The 19029-nt window shown below is 47.0% G+C and overlaps 2 protein-coding genes across 3 annotated transcripts in view; one reads left to right on the forward strand and one right to left on the reverse strand.

The window, feature by feature from the left end:
* The first annotated feature begins 139 nt into the window (after nt 1-139).
* Nucleotides 140-19029, forward strand: part of LOC311014854 (G2/M phase-specific E3 ubiquitin-protein ligase-like) — a 31715-nt gene continuing 12825 nt past the window's right edge. Inside the window, exons 1-12 of one of the 2 annotated variants that reach the window (XM_084011722.1) lie at nt 140-378; nt 920-1094; nt 1480-1605; nt 2007-2050; nt 2158-2257; nt 2360-2574; nt 3205-3385; nt 3631-3714; nt 4270-4415; nt 4610-4851; nt 4976-5085; nt 6705-6937. In XM_084011722.1, the coding sequence (XP_083867848.1) occupies nt 969-1094; nt 1480-1605; nt 2007-2050; nt 2158-2257; nt 2360-2574; nt 3205-3385; nt 3631-3714; nt 4270-4415; nt 4610-4851; nt 4976-5085; nt 6705-6902 (1572 nt within the window). In that variant the 5' untranslated portion in view covers nt 140-378; nt 920-968 and the 3' untranslated portion in view covers nt 6903-6937. Of the gene's footprint in view, nt 379-919; nt 1095-1479; nt 1606-2006; nt 2051-2157; nt 2258-2359; nt 2575-3204; nt 3386-3630; nt 3715-4269; nt 4416-4609; nt 4852-4975; nt 5086-6704; nt 6938-19029 lie in introns of those variants that run through there. The other variant, XM_084011721.1, reaches the window with a different exon arrangement.
* Nucleotides 7968-16354, reverse strand: LOC311014914 (uncharacterized protein). Its single transcript, XM_084011851.1, has 4 exons — nt 15898-16354; nt 9234-15092; nt 8387-8469; nt 7968-8245 (listed from the first exon to the last, which is right to left on the reverse strand). The coding sequence occupies exons 1-3, from the start codon at nt 15921-15923 to the stop codon at nt 8400-8402; spliced, it is 5955 nt and encodes a 1984-aa protein (XP_083867977.1). The 5' UTR covers nt 15924-16354; the 3' UTR covers nt 7968-8245; nt 8387-8399.

The following is a 19029-nucleotide window of genomic DNA, read 5'->3' on the forward strand; positions in this document are numbered from 1 at the left end:
GCAGTGGGGAAAAAAACAACTGTGAAATGTTGTACTGTGTGAGGTTGTATTGTGTGTGTTGCACTGTGTGCTGTTGTATTGTGAGGTTGCGCTGCGCAAGGTTGCGCTGTGTGGTTGCGCTGTGTGGTTGCGCTGTGTGGTTGTGCTGTGTGAGGTTGTGTTGTGTGTGTTGGACTGTGTGAGGTTGTACTGTGTGAGGTTGTATTGTGTGTGTCATACTGTGTGAGGTTGTACTGTGTGGTTGTGCTGTGTGTTGCAGCCGTCTCCAAACAAAGTCCACCGTCTCAAGTGGAAGAGCCTGACTCTGCAGAAGACAGGACTGGTGGTCAAAGATGTGGTCTGTCTCCCCAGAGGACACTACCTGGCACAGCTGGAGAGGTGAGCGGTGTTATTTTAGTCTAAGATCACCTTTCCCTTCCATCTATCTGTCTTCCATCTATCTGTCTCTACAAATAAGTGGGCTATTTTTAATGTTTGGGGCAACATTTTTCAGAACTCAAGTTCATGATACGCTTTATCTAACCAAAGTCCAGTTTTCTGTATATCTATTCTTGTTCTTGAGAAGATCAATCATAATCTAATATTTTCTGTGATAGAGCCACAATTCGTCCAAATCTTCCACCCTGGGCACATCGCAATACTAATTGAAGATTCAGTGAAATAGAGCATGGTCACGAATCCTTCTCAGTTTGGCCAAAAATATCAGTGAGGAAAACTGCCATTAAAATTAGCTAAGAACATTCATGCTTTCTTAAACGGCACGTGTGTTTTTTCTCAAATAATGATTACCGCAACACATTTACGCAATTTAATTTATGACCCTGGTGACATACCGGTGAGATAATCTTGAATTGCATTTAAATAAATAATCTATTTTCACTATATATTAATGAAGTAAATATTCCTTTTGTTCTTCCAGTCACACTGTTCCTCGAGGCAAAGAACGAGCAGCTCTAGCGGACGCAGGAATGACTGCTCGTATCACAATTGACTATGGTTGGTCGGCCAATCAGTTGGAGAGTCGCCTGGTGATGCTCTTCGGTGGGCGGTTTGTAAAACGAGCAGGACAAAGGTTCGCCTTCACATATCTTCAGGTGTGTGTGTTTCTGTCCTGGTGAGAGCTAGTTTGACTGATAGTCTACCGGTTCACTCTTTCTTTAGAGGTCTAATGCCCAAGTTATGCTTCCGCGTTGACACAACGCAAGGGGGCTTAAGCCTCTGTTATGCTTCCGCGTAGTGATCACGCAATGGCCACGCAGTTGCTTGGACGCAGTCGTGAGACCGTGCTTCACTACGCGGAAGCATAACCAAGGCTTTAAGAATAAAGATTTGGGCCACAAATAAAGGCTGAATTTGCAATTAAGTTCAGCTTTCCACAAAGTAATGTAAAGCTGAACTCTGACAGTAACTCTAGAAAGTTTCCCTTCAATTCTCCCATATTATGGTACAATTATATCTGATGGTATGCGTGGTCTCCAGTGTGTTCTTGGCTCAGGGGTACTGTTTGTCCCCGACACTCCTGCAAAGGGCTGGACCGGAGACCAGGCACTCAGGATCTCTGGTCATGGTGCTTTGTACATCATCAGCCAGCAGGACTACCCACGGGTAAACCACAATATAGTACATTTCTACCAAATGTGACTCATTTTTTATATTTGTTTTTATCCCCATAAAATCATCCTCTGCAACTTCATCACAAATTAAAGACATTAACCAATGAAGACCTGCCTCAGCCTGCTTTGGCTCTATTTGTATCCAGCAGGAATCGTTAAATGCATTGCCTTCATTACATATTATACAATAGCTTCCCCATAATTCCAATATTTCTGTCTTTTGGTGTGTAATGTGAGAGCTCTGACAGACATGGATTCACTGCTTTGGGTATATAGCGATGTGTGTGGGTTCCCTTTGTTAATATTGTTTTCACTAATATATTTAGTCAAACAAAGTAATTTAACTTCAAGATATTCTTTCCACATGCAGTTAAAATACTCTTCTCTCAACAGGCAGGATCTGAGAAATCAGCAAGCAAGGCACCTGTTGTGAGCAGGTAATAAAGCAGTTCCTGTTCCTGTGAAGAAACATTTAAAAATGATGAATGGTGAACCATATAATTCAATGACCTGAGTATACAGTGTGTGCTTTGTCTCGTGTAAGGAAGGAGATTTGTCTGGAGGCCGGCCCAGAGAGCGACCAGGACAAGAACAATCAGCTGGGAAGACACAACCAGCCTTGTGTTCCCAGCAACACAGAGGAGGTGAGTTTACGCTGAAACAAAATCTTCAGAGTCCAAAAAATGGTACAGAAAGTACAACGTTTCCTCAGTATCTCCCTTTAAACCTTTCTCTGTGGTGTGCAGGTCACACTCGACCTGGACTCCATCCTGAGACGGTTCAGACAGGAGAAGTTGGAGCAAGACGTAGAAACCCACATCCAGGTGAGGAGGAGAGACCTGCTCCACAGCACCCTGAAGGTGGTGAGGAGGCCGGACTTCTGTTTCAGTGCGACACCCATCGTCTCCTTCAGTGGAGAGGAGACCGACGGCCATGATGGACCTCTCAGAGAGTTCTTCAGGTTGTGATTATTATTATGATTGCTGACTGTGAAATGTAAACAAGAGCTGTCGACACTCGTTTTCTACACTCTTCTAGCATTTCTTTCTGAAAGAAGGCAGTTTACAGAAAATAAAAAAGAATACTTCTTTATTATTTGCTTTATTCATTTTGAGCTTGAGATGACAATATGAGCAAATATGTTTGTGATTGATATTTACATGATTTGAAAGAGAAATTGCTTGCTTGCACAATGATTATCATCACACAAGTTGGGATGTAACAAACAAAGAAGAACGAAACTTTCATTATGGTTTAATCTGCTGATTTTATTTTAGATTATTTGGATTAGTCTATAAAATGACAGAACAACAGCCCACGGTGGCATATTCAGACACTTCAGTTGTTTCAAAACACAGACCATTGATTTATTATTTGCAGGACAGAGAAAGTTGTCAAATTTAGTAGGCTAAAAGATACATTTTGCCAATTAATTTTCCATTTATTGACTTATTGATTTATTGACTCAAATTGCATCGGCACTAAAATGTTGTATTGGTGATGAATTCCACATTCAATCTTTGAAAAAGTACTCTAGATTATCTTAGAATAAGTGAATTCCTTAAAATTGTTTTAACCTCTTCCCACACAGACTGACTTTGCTGGAGCTGCAGCAAAGTTCTGTGTTTGAGGGTCTTGCGGGACGTCTATTCTTGACCTACGACCTTGTGGCTCTTGAAGACGGGAAGTATTATGAAGCAGGTGTTCTGATTGGTTGGTCTCTGGCTCAGGGCGGGCCGGGACCCCGTTGTCTACACCCTGCACTCTACCAGGTAGTGTTGATTATCATATACACGGTTTCCTAAATCTAATGTGTCTGGACTGCACTTCGTATACACTGCTCACAAAATGAAGGAAACACTTAATCATCACAGTATAACACCAAGTCGGTTTAAATTCAGGGATATGAATCTGTCCATTTAGGAAGCATAATCACTTATAATAATGTAACATTAAAAAGGTTTGAATTGGTTTTGCACACTGGTATTGTCTAGGGCATTGTGTTGTTTTGTCACAGTTGCTGTGTGGCCAGAATCCATCTTTGGAGGACTTCAGCTGGAGAGACATTGTTGATGCTGAAGCACAGCTCCGACTGGAACAGGTGAGACGCACACACAAACTCTCACACTTATATTTCAGACCGATGACGTAAAAAAAACTATGTAAAATCTATCTAATTGTATGCACTGCCATGTCACCATGTAGTTTGTTATAAACAATAGCCTATTAAACACAACTTACTTCCACACAATATCATTCTGTAACCACATAAAATTACGAAGCAACATGGTTTCCAAGTTTTTTTAGGAAATGATGCAACTCGAATCAGACTTTCTTGTCTGTGCCATTTAAAACAGGGAATTCACCCAGTGTTTGTGTGTATGAATGATTTTTGTGTGTGTGTGTGTGTGTGTGTGTGTGTGTGTGTGTGTGTGTGTGTGTTTTGAACTGACACAAAGAAACTGACTACAAATACATTCACCAAACCTGTTTGCTTCCGACCTTTTTTTGCAAGTCATATCCCTTCTCTCCCTTCTTTGTGGGCACACTGGATAGAAAGTGTCCAGCACCGAAACATGAAAGTCTGCAGTGCCATGCACGCACATACACAGAAACACATACATGCATACATAACGCTCCTCTGCTCCTCTTGTAGCTGCATAGTTGTACTGATGTGAAGCTGCTTTCTCCCAGTCTGTGTGACTGGGTAACAAACTGTGGGATCCCTGAAGTCTGTTCAGCTAATTCTGATGATATACCATCCATCTATATCCGCCTGGTCAAACATTACATCTACCACAGGTAGGACACGCACGCGCATGCACGTGCTAGATGGCACTGAAGAGTGTTATTGTCAAGTGAAATGACTCATCAGAACAGTAAAAAATCAGTCTTGTTATTTAGCCAAAAAATTCAGTCCAAAGAGCATCTGCCAGGGGAAAAAATAGGTTAGTGATCCAATCAACCAATCACACAGCCCCTCTGCTGTCCTCCAGGGTGGCCAGTATGATCTCCCAGTTCATAGAGGGGCTCAACAGCTGTGGTGGATTGTGGGATACGGTACAGTCCCACTGGGAGGTGTTTGTGCCGGTAATGACGAGCGCACGGCAGCAGCCTCTGACCCTGAAAGAGTTCAAACGGCTTTTCACCGTCTGCTACAGCCATCAAGGCAGCCAGCTGAGGGCGGCGGAGGAGGCAACAGCTGGACACTGGGAAACGGTCCTCACCTTGGTCAGCGGTAAGAACGGAAGAGGGTGGGAAGAATAGAAAGACTCTTATGTTTCTTGTATCTTCCACGGGTAGAAAAGGGTTTAAAGACGATGAGAAGATTCAAACAAAATGTTGTCCTTGTGCACAATCAGATGGTCAGGCAGATTTGTCCTTTGAAGACCTCCTCGCCTTCATCACTGGAGCTGATCATCTACCTCCTCTTGGGTTCCACGGATTGATCTCCCTGCGTTTTTACTCCCAGGTTAGTAATAATCACACAAGCCAATTTACCATATGCTACATACTGATAAATTACAGTGCTGCACTCGCTGCTGGTCCAGGACACTCTTTCTAATGTGAGTGTGTCTTTTTCTGGAAGTGAATCGCTAATTATTATTATCCGCCAGGAGGGTCATACGATCTTGTGCATGCGTGAGTGAGTGAGTGAGTGAGTGTGCACCTCTGTGTCTGTCCACAGATAATTTTGCATTATGCTGCAGCAAAGTGAATTATATTTTATTTCAGTTATGGCTGCATGTTCAAGGACCTCTCAGTTGACTCACACATAAAACACATTATTGACAGTTTTATACTGGTGGTTACTGCATGCTGACTCCTCACTCACTAACTGAATTAAAAAGATAAAAATATAGAAGCTAAAGCCCATAGATCAGTGTAAAAGAGCCATTAAGAAGACAAAGAAAATAATGTACATTCATTTTTAGAATAGTTAAAAAGCAAACGCAGCATGTGTAGACATTCAGAATGCCTTCAGTAGCTAGCGTGGCATAGAAGCGCTAACGCTAGTTATTAATGTGCTGACACACTCTGCTATGATGGCTCCAGAGGGTTTTTTTCCCCGTAGAAAGGCATATCTCCTTACAACCAACCAATCACTATTGCACAACATTTAGGCATGACTAGCTAAACTAAGTAGCTTACTAGCGAAATAACCCACCTGAAACCCTACGCTGTGATTGGCCACTTTGCCTTCATGGTAGACGCACCTGGAGGAGATCTGTGACTGAGTGCACAATTCTGGTTGTGATACTTACATTATTACTCACTATTTAATTATAAAATAATTATTATATATTTTTAATTAACACAGAATGTATGGCATTGAAGTATTTTAGTGAAAACTTTTAAGGTTATGCAATTTCAAAATAGGATAGGTTTTTTGGGTTCTCTGATTCAAGCATTCATTACTCCAAAAACAATAATACTGTATTTAGCTTGCAAATAACCATAAGATGCAACAAGCCCTCCAACTCATACGACCAAATAGGTCGTGTGTCACGTCCTCAAATATACGACCTCTGGGAGCGTATTGCGGAGATTCTTCTGCAACGATAGTAGTGGTTAAGGTTAGGGTTAGGTCGACGTGTGGAGGGGGTCTCTGCCGATGATTGACGAGGGGCAATCGTCCGCGCACGCGCGGGGGGGGGGGGGGGGGGGGTAGGTTTAGGTCGACGTGTGGGGGGGGTCTCTGCCGATGATTGACGGGGGGCGATCGTCTGAGACACCGGAGTGTCGATATTTACTTGACCGCTAGAGGGCTATTTTGAAACGTAACATATGGTCGTAATTCGGTGCTTGACACACGACCTATGTGGTCGTTTTCTCGAGGAGGACAGTCTGATAAGATTGCTTAAACTGATCGGTTTAAATCAAGATGCCAAACTACAAGATTAAAATGCAAACTTGATTATCTAGGGTACCACAGACAAGCGATTGAACACGATGGATGTCGGGCCATTTTCAAACCAATTGAGAAAGCCGTTTTTTTTTTTTTATTAAAATATTGTTTATGGGAAGAATATTTCAGTTAAAACATTAAGTCGTCTTTTGTGGTTCCCTCACCTTGAATACATTTCCCAGGATGGGAGCATATCAGACATGCGTTTGCCTCATGCCTCCACCTGCGCTCTGGAGCTCTTCCTGCCGAGGGGGGTGGCGGGGCCTGCAGACCTGCTGGCGCTGCAGAGCAGAGCCGTGCACGAGGCCCTCGGCTTTACACATTTCCAGACAGAGGGAGAAGGAGAGGGCAGCCGCATAGACGTGGCGACACGTTTATAAAGTGGTCCTGCTGAAGCTGACTTTGTGGAGCTCAAAGAAGCGAAGTATATCTAATTTGCTGATTTCTTATCAAAATATATGTATATATGTAATGTACACAATGAATAGCAATTAATTAACTTTTTCACTTGATATTATCCTTTTTTTATATTTTTTGTGCTTTCAAATAAAATGTTGAATAAGTTTATTTTTTTCACAAATATTTTTTATTGAGTTTCGATAAATGTGAAATACATACAAATGCAATCACGAAATGCAATTGAACATACACACATCCATACATAACATTTGGATAAGTGAGGCCTCGTCTCTTTTACACTTGTCACAGCGGGGAGCCACTTCTGGATAAATGCGAGACAATTTGACTGTGTAGCTGTGGCTACACATCCTCGAAGTTTGGGTATGTTTAAGTTATTTACAAAAAATTTACATCAAAATGGGAAAATAGCAATTCAGAGGTGTAATGCTGAGAATAAATAGGTAACACATAGTGGGCTGAGTTCAGTGTCATACATAATCATTAATGTGTGCCTCAAGCCCATGTCATGAAAACATTTTTTTTTTTTTTTTAAGTGAACATGCATACAGAATGTCTTAGAAAAACAGTGCTTTCATATTCTGGCTGGAAAGATGCGTTCTATAAGGTTGACAAAACAGTAATTGGTGGCACAAAACAAAGCTGATTCATATTCAGTAAACATGTCTGCAGTTTGTCAGCAACCTCGACAGGCGATTCATTTTGCTTAATCAGGGTACAATCGTCATACACTTGGCATGAGGCACTCACCAAGGTTATTGTTGCTGCTGTATTTTTCTAAGACATTTCCTCATTCACAATGACATGTTAGAGCGTTTCCTGGTTACCAGGCTTGTCATTATGGCAGCTGCTCCTCAAGTAACAGAGCATGAGAATAATTAACACCTCTTAATCCCTTTGGCAGATCAGATTGCTTGGTTTGAGGTTCCCATTGTGCTGTGCACATTCAATGCACAAACCTCCATTCACATTCTTGGGGATATTGTTTAGGGATTAAAGAGTGAAATGGGTTCTAATGTCCACTCCAGTTTATTTATTTATTTATTTTTTAGAAATTGACAAAATTATGATAAAGAGGCCGAAGATCACAGCAGCACAGTGGAGTACATGATGTGTTCCGTTCCGACGGTTGAAAGATTCTTTCCAGATACGATGAAGTGGTTGAAGTGAACTGCCATTGTGTTGAAACCACCAGCACAGTCTTTTATCTTTGTACTTCCACATGAATCTTCTATGGGGCAACTCTTTGAATGTTTGTCACGTCCACTGTGTGGGCTGTTCCATTCAAGAGCTGTTGCTTTAAAAACTAAAAGAGAATAAACATCAGGAGATCGATCTCATTGCGTTCACACCTTTTATCTTATATGGAAGCATAATGATTGGTAATATTAGCTGAAGAGCCTTCAAAAAAACAGTTATTTTACACTTTTTAACTTTTTTTACATACGTCTTCAACGCCTTCAATGATGGTTCCATTGCTGACCTCTCCAAAGACTGTTATCCTCATCTGTAGTGCCAGTATGACAAAACCTGTAGATATTAAAACATAAATTATTTTTTCTTGGGAAAAGCAAATGTGGGATAAAATCAAATCATATCCAGAATGATGAAGGGAAAGCTTTACATTTAATTAGTGTATATTTAAAAGCCTAACTAGAGAGATGAGAATTACCAATAGCTATGAACACATTATGCAGGACATAATTTTCATTATACTTTGTTGTAACTTAGCCTCCCATTGGCTCATCAAAAGGACGGGGTATGTATTCTATGATATGTATTTGTCAGGTTAAGTTTAAGCCTTAATTAAACCATTGCTTTCAGTTTAAATGAAAATTTACAAGATAAATGTCCTGCATTTAGTGCTGCAGATTAAGTCAATACTTCAGAAGAATCTTTCACGTTGTGATACAACCACTAAATTTGTCATGCATAATGCCTAGGATCTACTTTTTCAGAAAAGCCTTGGAAGCCACCTGAAAATCCAAGATGGCGTCAAGTTTTCAAGATGGCCCTCGCATCAAATTGTTGGAGAGTTTGAGAACTTAAATGGCTGGACATATTTGAATGATGTAGGCATCAAAATGTATGTATTTTAGCATGAAAAATCCAATGCTGTCAATAAAAAAAGATTTTGTTTCCCTTTTTGCATGGCTTTTTGGAAAAAGTAGGCCCAAAAGAAAATTTTGACCAAATTTGATTTGTTTTTTGACAAAGTGAAAGAATGTTTCACTAATGTGCTGGGCTAATTATGGAAAGTATCAAAGAAAAAAAGGGGAAAGACATGGAGAGACCTTGATTTGGTGTTTCTGCAGTTGTTGTGAATGCAGTTGAAGGAGGTACAGTTGTAGGTAATGTAGTTGTTGTGGACGCAGTTGTTGGAGCAGCAGTTGTAGGGGCCACAGTTGTTGGAGCTGCAGTTGTTGGGGCTGCAGTTGTGGGAGCAGTTGTAGGAGCCACAGTGGTGGGGGCCGCAGTGGTGGAGGCCACAGTTGTGGGGGCTGCAGTTGTGGGAGCAGCAGTTGTTTGGGCTGCAGTTGTGGGGGCCGTAGATGTGAGGGCTGAAGTTGTTGGGGCTGCAGTTGTAGGAGCCATAGTTGTGGGGGCTGCAGTTGTAGGGGCCGCTGTTGTGGGGGCTGCAGTTGTAGGGGCAGCGGTTGTGGGGGCCGCAGTTGTTTGGGCCGCTGTTGTGGGGGCTGCAGTTGTGGGGGCAGCGGTTGTGGGGGCCGCAGTTGTGGGGGCCGCAGTTGTTTGGGCTGCAGTAGTGGGGGCTGCAGTTGTTGGAGCCACTGTTGTTGGGGCCGCAGTGGTGGGGGCCGCAGTTGTAGGGGCTGCAGTTGTAGGAGCAGCAGTTGTTGGGGCCGCAGTTGTAGGAGCCGCAGTTGTGGGGGCCGCAGTTGTTTGGGCTGCAGTTGTGGGGGCTGCAGTTGTGGGAGCAGCAGTTGTGGGAGCAGCAGTTGTGGGGGCTGCAGTTGTAGGAGCAGCAGTTGTTGGGGCCGCAGTTGTAGGAGCCGCAGTTGTGGGGGCTGCAGTTGTAGGGGCCGCGGTTGCGGGGGCTGCAGTTGTAGGGGCTGTAGTTGTGGGGGCCACAGTTGTGGGAGTAACAGTTGTTGGGGCCGCAGTTGTGGGGGCTGCAGTTGTAGGAGCAGCAGTTGTTGGGGCCGCAGTTGTGGGGGCCGCAGTTGTTGGGGCTGCAGTTGTGGGGGCTGCAGTTGTTGGGGCCGCAGTTGTAGGAGCCACAGTTGTGGGGGCTGCAGTTGTAGGGGCCGCTGTTGTGGGGGCTACAGTTGTTGGGGCAGCAGTTGTGGGGGCCGCAGTTGTTTGGGCTGCAGTCGCGGGGGCTGCAGTTGTGGGAGCAGCAGTAGTGGGGGCTGCAGTTGTTGGGGCTGCAGTTGTTGGGGCCGAAGGTGTAGGAGCCGCAGTTGTTGGGGCCGCAGTTGTGGGAGCAGCAGTTGTTGGGGCCGCAGTTGTGGGAGCAGCAGTTGTTGGGGCCGCAGTTGTTGGGGCCGCAGTATTGGGGGCCGCAGTTGTTGGGGCCGCAGTTGTGGGAGCAGCAGTTGTTGGGGCAGCAGTTGTGGGGGCCGCAGTTGTGGGGGCCGCAGTTGTTTGGGCTGCAGTTGTGGGGGCTGCAGTTGTGGGAGCAGCAGTTGTGGGGGCTGCAGTTGTAGGAGCAGCAGTTGTTGGGGCCGCAGTTGTAGGAGCCGCAGTTGTGGGGGCTGCAGTTGTAGGGGCCGCGGTTGTGGGGGCTGCAGTTGTAGGGGCTGTAGTTGTGGGGGCCGCAGTTGTGGGAGTAACAGTTGTTGGGGCCGCAGTTGTGGGGGCCGCAGTTGTGGGAGTAACAGTTGTTGGGGCCGCAGTTGTGGGGGTTGCAGTTGTAGGAGCAGCAGTTGTTGGGGCCGCAGTTGTGGGGGCCGCAGTTGTTGGGGCTGCAGTTGTGGGGGCTGCAGTTGTTGGGGCCGCAGTTGTAGGAGCCGCAGTTGTTGGGGCCGCAGTTGTTGGGGCTGCAGTTGTTGGGGCTGCAGTTGTTGGGGCCGAAGGTGTAGGAGCCGCAGTTGTTGGGGCCGCAGTTGTGGGAGCAGCAGTTGTTGGGGCCGCAGTTGTGGGAGCAGCAGTTGTTGGGGCCGCAGTTGTGGGAGCCGCAGTTGTTGGGGCCACAGTTGTTGGGGCCGCAGTGGTGGGGGCCGCAGTTGTTGGGGCCGCAGTTGTGGGAGCAGCAGTTGTTGGGGCAGCAGTTGTTGGGGCAGCAGTTGTTGGGGCCGCAGTTGTAGGAGCCGCAGTTGTTGGGGCCGCAGTTGTTGGGGCAGCAGTTGTTGGGGCCGCAGTTGTAGGAGCCGCAGTTGTGGGGGCCGCAGTTGTGGGGGCCGCAGTTGTTTGGGCTGCAGTTGTGGGGGCTGCAGTTGTGGGAGCAGCAGTTGTGGGGGCTGCAGTTGTAGGAGCAGCTGTTGTGGGGGCCGCAGTTGTAGGGGCCGCGGTTGTGGGGGCTGCAGTTGTAGGGGCTGTAGTTGTGGGGGCCACAGTTGTGGGAGCAACAGTTGTTGGGGCCGCAGTTGTAGGAGCCACAGTTCTGGGGGCTGCAGTTGTAGGGGCCGCTGTTGTGGGGGCTGCAGTTGTAGGGGCAGCGGTTGTGGGGGCTGCAGTTGTAGGGGCAGCGGTTGTGAGGGCCGCAGTTGTAGGAGCCGCAGTTGTTGGGGCCGCAGTTGTGGGAGCAGCAGTTGTTGGGGCCGCAGTTGTGGGAGCAGCAGTTGTTGGGGCCGCAGTTGTAGGAGCCGCAGTTGTTGGGGCCACAGTTGTTGGGGCCGCAGTTGTGGGAGCAGCAGTTGTTGGGGCAGCAGTTGTTGGGGCTGCAGTTGTAGGGGCCGCTGTTGTGGGGGCTGCAGTTGTAGGGGCAGCGGTTGTGAGGGCCGCAGTTGTAGGAGCCGCAGTGGTGGGGGCCGCAGTGGTGGGGGCCGCAGTTGTTGGGGCCGCAGTTGTTGGAGCAGCAGTTGTTGGGGCAGCAGTTGTTGGGGCCGCAGTTGTAGGAGCCGCAGTTGTTGGGGCCGCAGTTGTGGGAGCAGCAGTTGTTGGGGCAGCAGTTGTTGGGGCCGCAGTTGTAGGAGCCGCAGTTGTGGGGGCCGCAGTTGTGGGGGCCGCAGTTGTGGGGGCCGCAGTTGTTTGGGCTGCAGTTGTGGGGGCTGCAGTTGTGGGAGCAGCAGTTGTGGGGGCTGCAGTTGTAGGAGCTGCTGTTGTGGGGGCCGCAGTTGTAGGGGCCGCGGTTGTGGGGGCTGCAGTTGTAGGGGCTGTAGTTGTGGGGGCTGCAGTTGTAGGAGCAGCAGTTGTTGGGGCCGCAGTTGTGGGGGCTGCAGTTGTGGGGGCCGCAGTTGTTTGGGCTGCAGTTGTGGGGGCCGTAGTTGTTGGGGCTGCAGTTGTGGGGGCTGCAGTTGTTGGGGCTGCAGTTGTAGGAGCAGCAGTTGTGGGGGCCGCAGTTGTTGGGGCTGCAGTTGTGGGGGCCACAGTTGTGGGAGCAGCAGTTGTTGGGGCCGCAGTTGTGGGGGCTGCCGTTGTTATGGCTGCAGTTGTGGGGGCCGCAGTTGTAGGAGCAGCAGTTGTTGGGGCCGCAGTTGTTTGGGCTACAGTTGTGGGGGCTGCAGTTGTAGGGGCCACAGTTGTGGGAGAAGCAGTTGTAGAGGCTGCAGTTGTGGGGGCCACAGTTGTGGGGGCCGCAGTTGTGGGAGCCGCAGTTGTGGGGGCTGCAGTTGTAGGAGCAGCAGTTGTTGGGGCCGCAGTTGTGGGGGCTGCAGTTGTGGGGGCCGCAGTTGTTTGGGCTGCAGTTGTGGGGGCCGTAGTTGTTGGGGCTGCAGTTGTGGGGGCTGCAGTTGTTGGGGCTGCAGTTGTGAGAGCCGCAGTTGTTGGGGCCGCAGTTGTAGGAGCCGCAGTTGTTGGGGCCGCAGTTGTAGGAGCCACAGTTGTGGGGGCTGCAGTTGTAGGGGCCGCTGTTGTGGGGGCTGCAGTTGTAGGGGCCGCTGTTGTGGGGGCTGCAGTTGTAGGGGCAGCGGTTGTGGGGGCCGCAGTTGTTTGGGATGCAGTTGCGGGGGCTGCAGTTGTGGGAGCAGCAGTAGTGGGGGCCGCAGTTGTGGGGGCTGCAGTTGTAGGGGCCACAGTTGTGGGAGAAGCAGTTGTAGAGGCCGCAGTTGTGGGAGCCGCAGTTGTGGGGGCTGCAGTTGTTGGGGCTGCAGTTGTAGGAGCAGCAGTTGTGGGGGCCGCAGTTGTTGGGGCTGCAGTTGTGGGGGCCACAGTTGTGGGAGCAGCAGTTGTTGGGGCCGCAGTTGTGGGGGCTGCCGTTGTTATTGCTGCAGTTGTGGGGGCCGCAGTTGTAGGAGCAGCAGTTGTTGGGGCCGCAGTTGTTTGGGCTACAGTTGTGGGGGCTGCAGTTGTAGGGGCCACAGTTGTGGGAGAAGCAGTTGTAGAGGCTGCAGTTGTGGGGGCCACAGTTGTGGGGGCCGCAGTTGTGGGAGCCGCAGTTGTGGGGGCTGCAGTTGTAGGAGCAGCAGTTGTTGGGGCCGCAGTTGTGGGGGCTGCAGTTGTGGGGGCCGCAGTTGTTTGGGCTGCAGTTGTGGGGGCCGTAGTTGTTGGGGCTGCAGTTGTGGGGGCTGCAGTTGTTGGGGCTGCAGTTGTGAGAGCCGCAGTTGTTGGGGCCGCAGTTGTAGGAGCCGCAGTTGTTGGGGCCGCAGTTGTAGGAGCCACAGTTGTGGGGGCTGCAGTTGTAGGGGCCGCTGTTGTGGGGGCTGCAGTTGTAGGGGCCGCTGTTGTGGGGGCTGCAGTTGTAGGGGCAGCGGTTGTGGGGGCCGCAGTTGTTTGGGATGCAGTTGCGGGGGCTGCAGTTGTGGGAGCAGCAGTAGTGGGGGCCGCAGTTGTGGGGGCTGCAGTTGTAGGGGCCACAGTTGTGGGAGAAGCAGTTGTAGAGGCCGCAGTTGTGGGAGCCGCAGTTGTGGGGGCTGCAGTTGTGGGAGCAGCAGTTGTTGGGGCCGCAGTTGTAGGAGCCACAGTTGTGGGGGCTGCAGTTGTGGGGGCTGCAGTTGTAGGGGCCGCTGTTGTGGGGGCTGCAGTTGTAGGGGCAGCCGTTGTGGGGGCCGCAGTTGTTTGGGCTGCAGTTGTGGGGGCTGCAGTTGTGGGAGCAGCTGTAGTGGGGGCTGCAGTTGTAGGAGCAGCAGTTGTTGGGGCCGCAGTAGTGGGGGCTGCAGTTGTGGGGGCTGCAGTTGTTGGGGCCGTAGTTGTTGGGGCCGCAGTTGTGGGGGCTGCAGTTGTGGGGGCCGCAGTTGTTGGGGCTGCAGTTGTGGGGGCCGCAGTTGTTGGGGCTGCAGTTGTGGGGGCTGCAGTTGTTGGGGCCGCAGTTGTGAGAGCAGCAGTTGTTGGGGCCGCAGTTGTAGGAGCCGCAGTTGTTGGGGCCGCAGTAGTGGGGGCTGCAGTTGTAGGAGCAGCAGTAGTGGGGGCTGCAGTTGCGGGGGCTGCAGTTGTGGGAGCAGCAGTAGTGGGGGCTGCAGTTGTAGGAGCAGCAGTAGTGGGGGCTGCAGTTGTTTGGGCCGCAGTTGTTGGGGCTGCAGTTGTGGAAGCAGCAGTAGTGGGAGCCACAGTTGTGGGAGCAGCAGTTGTTGGGGCTGCAGTTGTAGGGGCCGCAGTTGTGGGAGCAGCAGTTGTTGGGGCCACAGTTGTGGGAGCAGCAGTTGTTGGGGCTGCAGTTGTTTGGGCTGCAGTTGTTGGGGCCACAGTTGTGGGAGCAGCAGTTGTTGGGGCTGCAGTTGTTGGGGCCACAGTTGTGGGAGAAGCAGTTGTGGGGGCCGCAGTTGGAGGTGCAGCAGTTGTGGGAGCAACAGTTGTAGGGGCCACAGTTGTGGGGGCCGCAGTTGTAGGGGCCACAGTTGTGGGAGAAGCAGTTGTGGGGGCCACAGTTGTAGGGGCCACAGTTGTGGGGGCCACGGTTGTGGGGGCTGCAGTTGTGGGAGCAGCAGTTGTAGAGGCTGCAGTTGTGGGGGCTGCAGTTGTTGTGGCCGCAGTTGTAGGTGCAGCAGTTGTGGGAGCAGCAGTTGTAGGGGCCATAGTTGTAGGGGCCGCAGTTGTTGGGGCCACAGTTGTGGGAGAAGCAGTTGCAGGGGCCGCAGTTGTGGGAGCCGTAGTAGTTGCTGAAAGTATTTATATATATCTTGTCATGGTTTACTTAAGGAATGGATATAATGCAATCTTTTTTCTGTCTTATTGTTTGTTTGTCCAGCAGTTAACAAACTTGTCTTCGTTTGACATGAATTACCGAACAGATAGTGTTTATTCATTTTTCAGAAAAGAATTTCTTTGTGATTCAGGTGATTTCCACCTCTTACAGAAGTTGTTGAATGCTTCAGTGTTTTATTTGTCATTTGCTTTATCCATTCAATTTGGAATAACTTTTTGAACATTTCTGTTTTAATCACAATCACATATAATGTTACATAATATTCAAATGTCAATGTCTAGCAATGCTATTAAACCAATTCTACAAAGCACAAACCACGTCGAACCATTTGCTTTCATGTTCCTGATTTCTCAAAAGTTGGCATTGGCAATGCTGGATGCTCTTCACTACCCAGGATGTACTGTATGTTCATGCTCTTGTTTTTATTCTCCAACTTCCTTGACAGGGCCATTCTGGCAGTACATGTCACTTTGGAAATCAATATCAGCAAAGTAATTAGATCTTATAACCATATTCCAATGACATTATTATTTTGTGTTTCTTTTTCATTTGAAGTCGAGTTTGCATGATAATAATTAATAATCCTATAAAACAGATATTATTACAGCAATACTTTGTAAAATGTGAAATGTAACACAAACTAAAATCCTTCACTGTTTGAATATGTAACACTACTGTTGTCTTCAGTCTACAGTACACATATTAATACATTTTCTACAAAAAATTCAAAGCTCTAAAAATATCACTTCAATAATTACCTTGTCCAGAGTATATATGTAAACATCCAAACAAAAATATCCAACAAAGACCTTTTCGATCCATGATGATTGCTGTTACTGCTCACTCGTCCTCGTACAGATGAGTATTACCTCCTTTGTGAATAAGTCCTCCCTCAGCTATCGAGGGTGTGCCAAGGCATTGGTGACAGAGGCAACTTTCATATAACCTGAAAAACCAGGTACCTCACAGACGCACATGTTTACAAAATAAATGATATTACAAACTAAATCATAAAACACCATGCATTAGGCTGACAATCCTGCTATTTTATTTTTTATTTTATATTTTATTTTATATATTCAATGCATTTTGTCCCCATGGTGGCACTGCCCCTTTCCACTTTTGAGATCAAGTAATTTCTTAAATTAAATCATGGCCTCATATCTAATCAACTTTAACCATATTTTATACTCTATGAGTTCTTGTCATATTGTTAATATATTATTATATTGTTGTTGTTATATTCTGTCTTTGAAAATATGGACATAAGGGTTTTAATCAATTCCTAGTTATTTGCGTTGCTGTTACTTTGAATTTGTCCTTCCAATCTCCTATTTCAGACATACATTTTTTTAAATAATATTGTCGGTGTCCTTTTTGTTCTCAGTAGTTTCATATATTTTAAAGAGTTTAACATGATTTCAGATTTTTAATTGAAGTTAAGCTTTGATATGCAGAAATTTATTGAAATCACTTTGCACCGAATCACATCTCGAGGCGTATGACTGAAATTAGTTCATGGTAGTGTTGCCGAAGCATCTGCTATTAATGCCATTCATCCTTTTGATGCCTGTATTTGCAACATGTTATCTTTACTCTTTTGGTACCATTCAAATTGGGGATTTCTTGCCATTTCTTGAAAGTATACCCAACTCAATTGTAATGCATTTAGTTGATTTTACATATATTTTCAAGATTTTTAGTTTACTTCCTGATTATGATTTGTCCTTTGAATTGTGCATAATCCTATTTTCTATACTATAGTGCTTTTATGTACACTCAACAAAAATATAAACGCAACACTTTTGTTTTTGCTCCCATTTTTCATGAGATGGACTTAAAGATCTAAAATTCATTCCAGATACACAATATTACCATTTCTTTCAAACATTGTTCACAAATCAGTCTAAATGTGTGATAGTGAGCACTTCTGCTTTGCTGAGATAATCCATCCCACCTCACAGGTGTGCCACATCAAGATGCTGATCTGACATCATGATTAGTGCACAGGTGTGCCTTAGACTGTCCACAATAAAAGGCCACCCTGAAATGTGCATTTTTTTGCTTTATTGGGGGTCTGGGGACTCAGAACCAGTCAGTATCTGGTGTGACCACCATTTGCCTCATGCAGTGCAACACATCTTCTTCGCATAGAGTTTATCAGATTGTCAATTGTGGCCTGTGGAATGTTGGTCCACTGCTCTTCAATGGCTGTGCGAAGTTGCTGGATATTAGTGGGAACTGGTACACGCTGTCGTATATGCCGGTCAAGCACATCCCAAACATGCTCAATGGGTGACATGTCCGGTGAGTATGCTGGCCATGCAAGAACTGGGACATTTTCAGCTTCCAAGAATTGTGTACAGATCCTTGCAACATGGGGCCGTGCATTATCTTGCTGAAACATGAGGTGATGTTCATGGATGTATGGCACAACAATGGGCCTCAGGATCTCATCACGGTATCTCTGTGCATTCAAAATGCCATCAATAAAATGCACCTGTTTTCTTCGTCCATAACAGATGCCTGCCCATACCATAACCCCACCACCACCATGGGCCACTCGATCCACAACATTGACATCAGCAAAGCGCTCACCCACACGACGCCACACACGCTGTCTGCCATCTGCCCTGAACAATGTAAACCGAGATTCATCCGTGAAGAAAACACCTCTCCAACGTGCCAGACGTCATCGAATGTGAGCATTTGCCCACTCAAGTCTGTTACGGCGACGAGCTGGAGTCAGGTCAAGACCCCGATGAGGACGACGAGCATGCAGTTGAGCTTCCCTGAGACGGTTTCTGACAGTTTGTGCAGAAATTGTTTGGTTATGCAAACCAATTGTTTCAGCAGCTGTCTGAGTGGCTGGTCTCAGACGATCTTGGAGGTGAACCTGCTGGATGTGGAGGTCCTGGGCTGGTGTGGTTACACGTGGTCTGCGGTTGTGAGGCCGGTTGGATGTACTGCCATATTCTCTGAAACGCCTTTGGAGACGGCTTATGGTGGAGAAATGAACATTCAATGCACGAGCAACAGATCTGGTTGACATTCCTGCTGTCAGCATGCCAATTGCACGCTCCCTCAATGCTTGTGGCATCTGTGGCATTTTGCTGTGAGACAAAACTGCACATTTCAGAGTGGCCTTTTATTGTGGGCAGTATAAGGTACACCTGTGCACTAATCATGATGTCAGATCAGCATCTTGATGTGGCACACCTGTGAGGTGGGATGGATTATCTCAGCAAAGCAGAAGTGCTCACTATCACACATTTAGACAGATTTGTGAACAATGTTTGAGAGAAATGGTAATATTGTGTATCTGGAATGAATTTTAGATCTTTAAGTCCATCTCATGAAAAATGGGAGCAAAAACAAAAGTGTTGCGTTTATATTTTTGTTGAGTGTATATAGGTTTGGTTGTTGCTTTTTTAATTGAAAGACACTTTGCTTCTGCTCTGTCTTTTGAATACATACTCATTGTATTAATTTATGTTGCATTAAAATAGCTCTGCAGGTTAAGACAGGTCAAGCACATTATTTGTCACCACCCCTCGACTTAGTGCCCGTTTTTACGAGTTTAAAAAGTGGCAAATTTAGGAGTAAAAAGTTGGAAAAATAGTGTTTTTGTTTTTTTCAAGCAACCACACAATTTTTCTGACTTTTTTCTCGTAAATTTGCCACTTTTTAAACTCGTAAATCTGTGAGTTTTTTCTTGTAGATTTGCCCTTTTTTAAACTCGTAAATCTGCAATTTTTTTCCATCAAATTGCCACTTTTTAAATTCGTAAATCTGTGAGTTTTTTCTCGTAGATTTGCCACTTTTTAAACTCGTAAATCTGCAAGTTTTTTCTCGTTAATTTGCCACTTTAATCTAATAAATCTGCAAAA

Source organism: Eutrigla gurnardus (assembly GCF_963514095.1).
Source record: "Eutrigla gurnardus genome assembly, chromosome: 6".
NCBI lineage: Eukaryota > Metazoa > Chordata > Actinopteri > Perciformes > Triglidae > Eutrigla > Eutrigla gurnardus.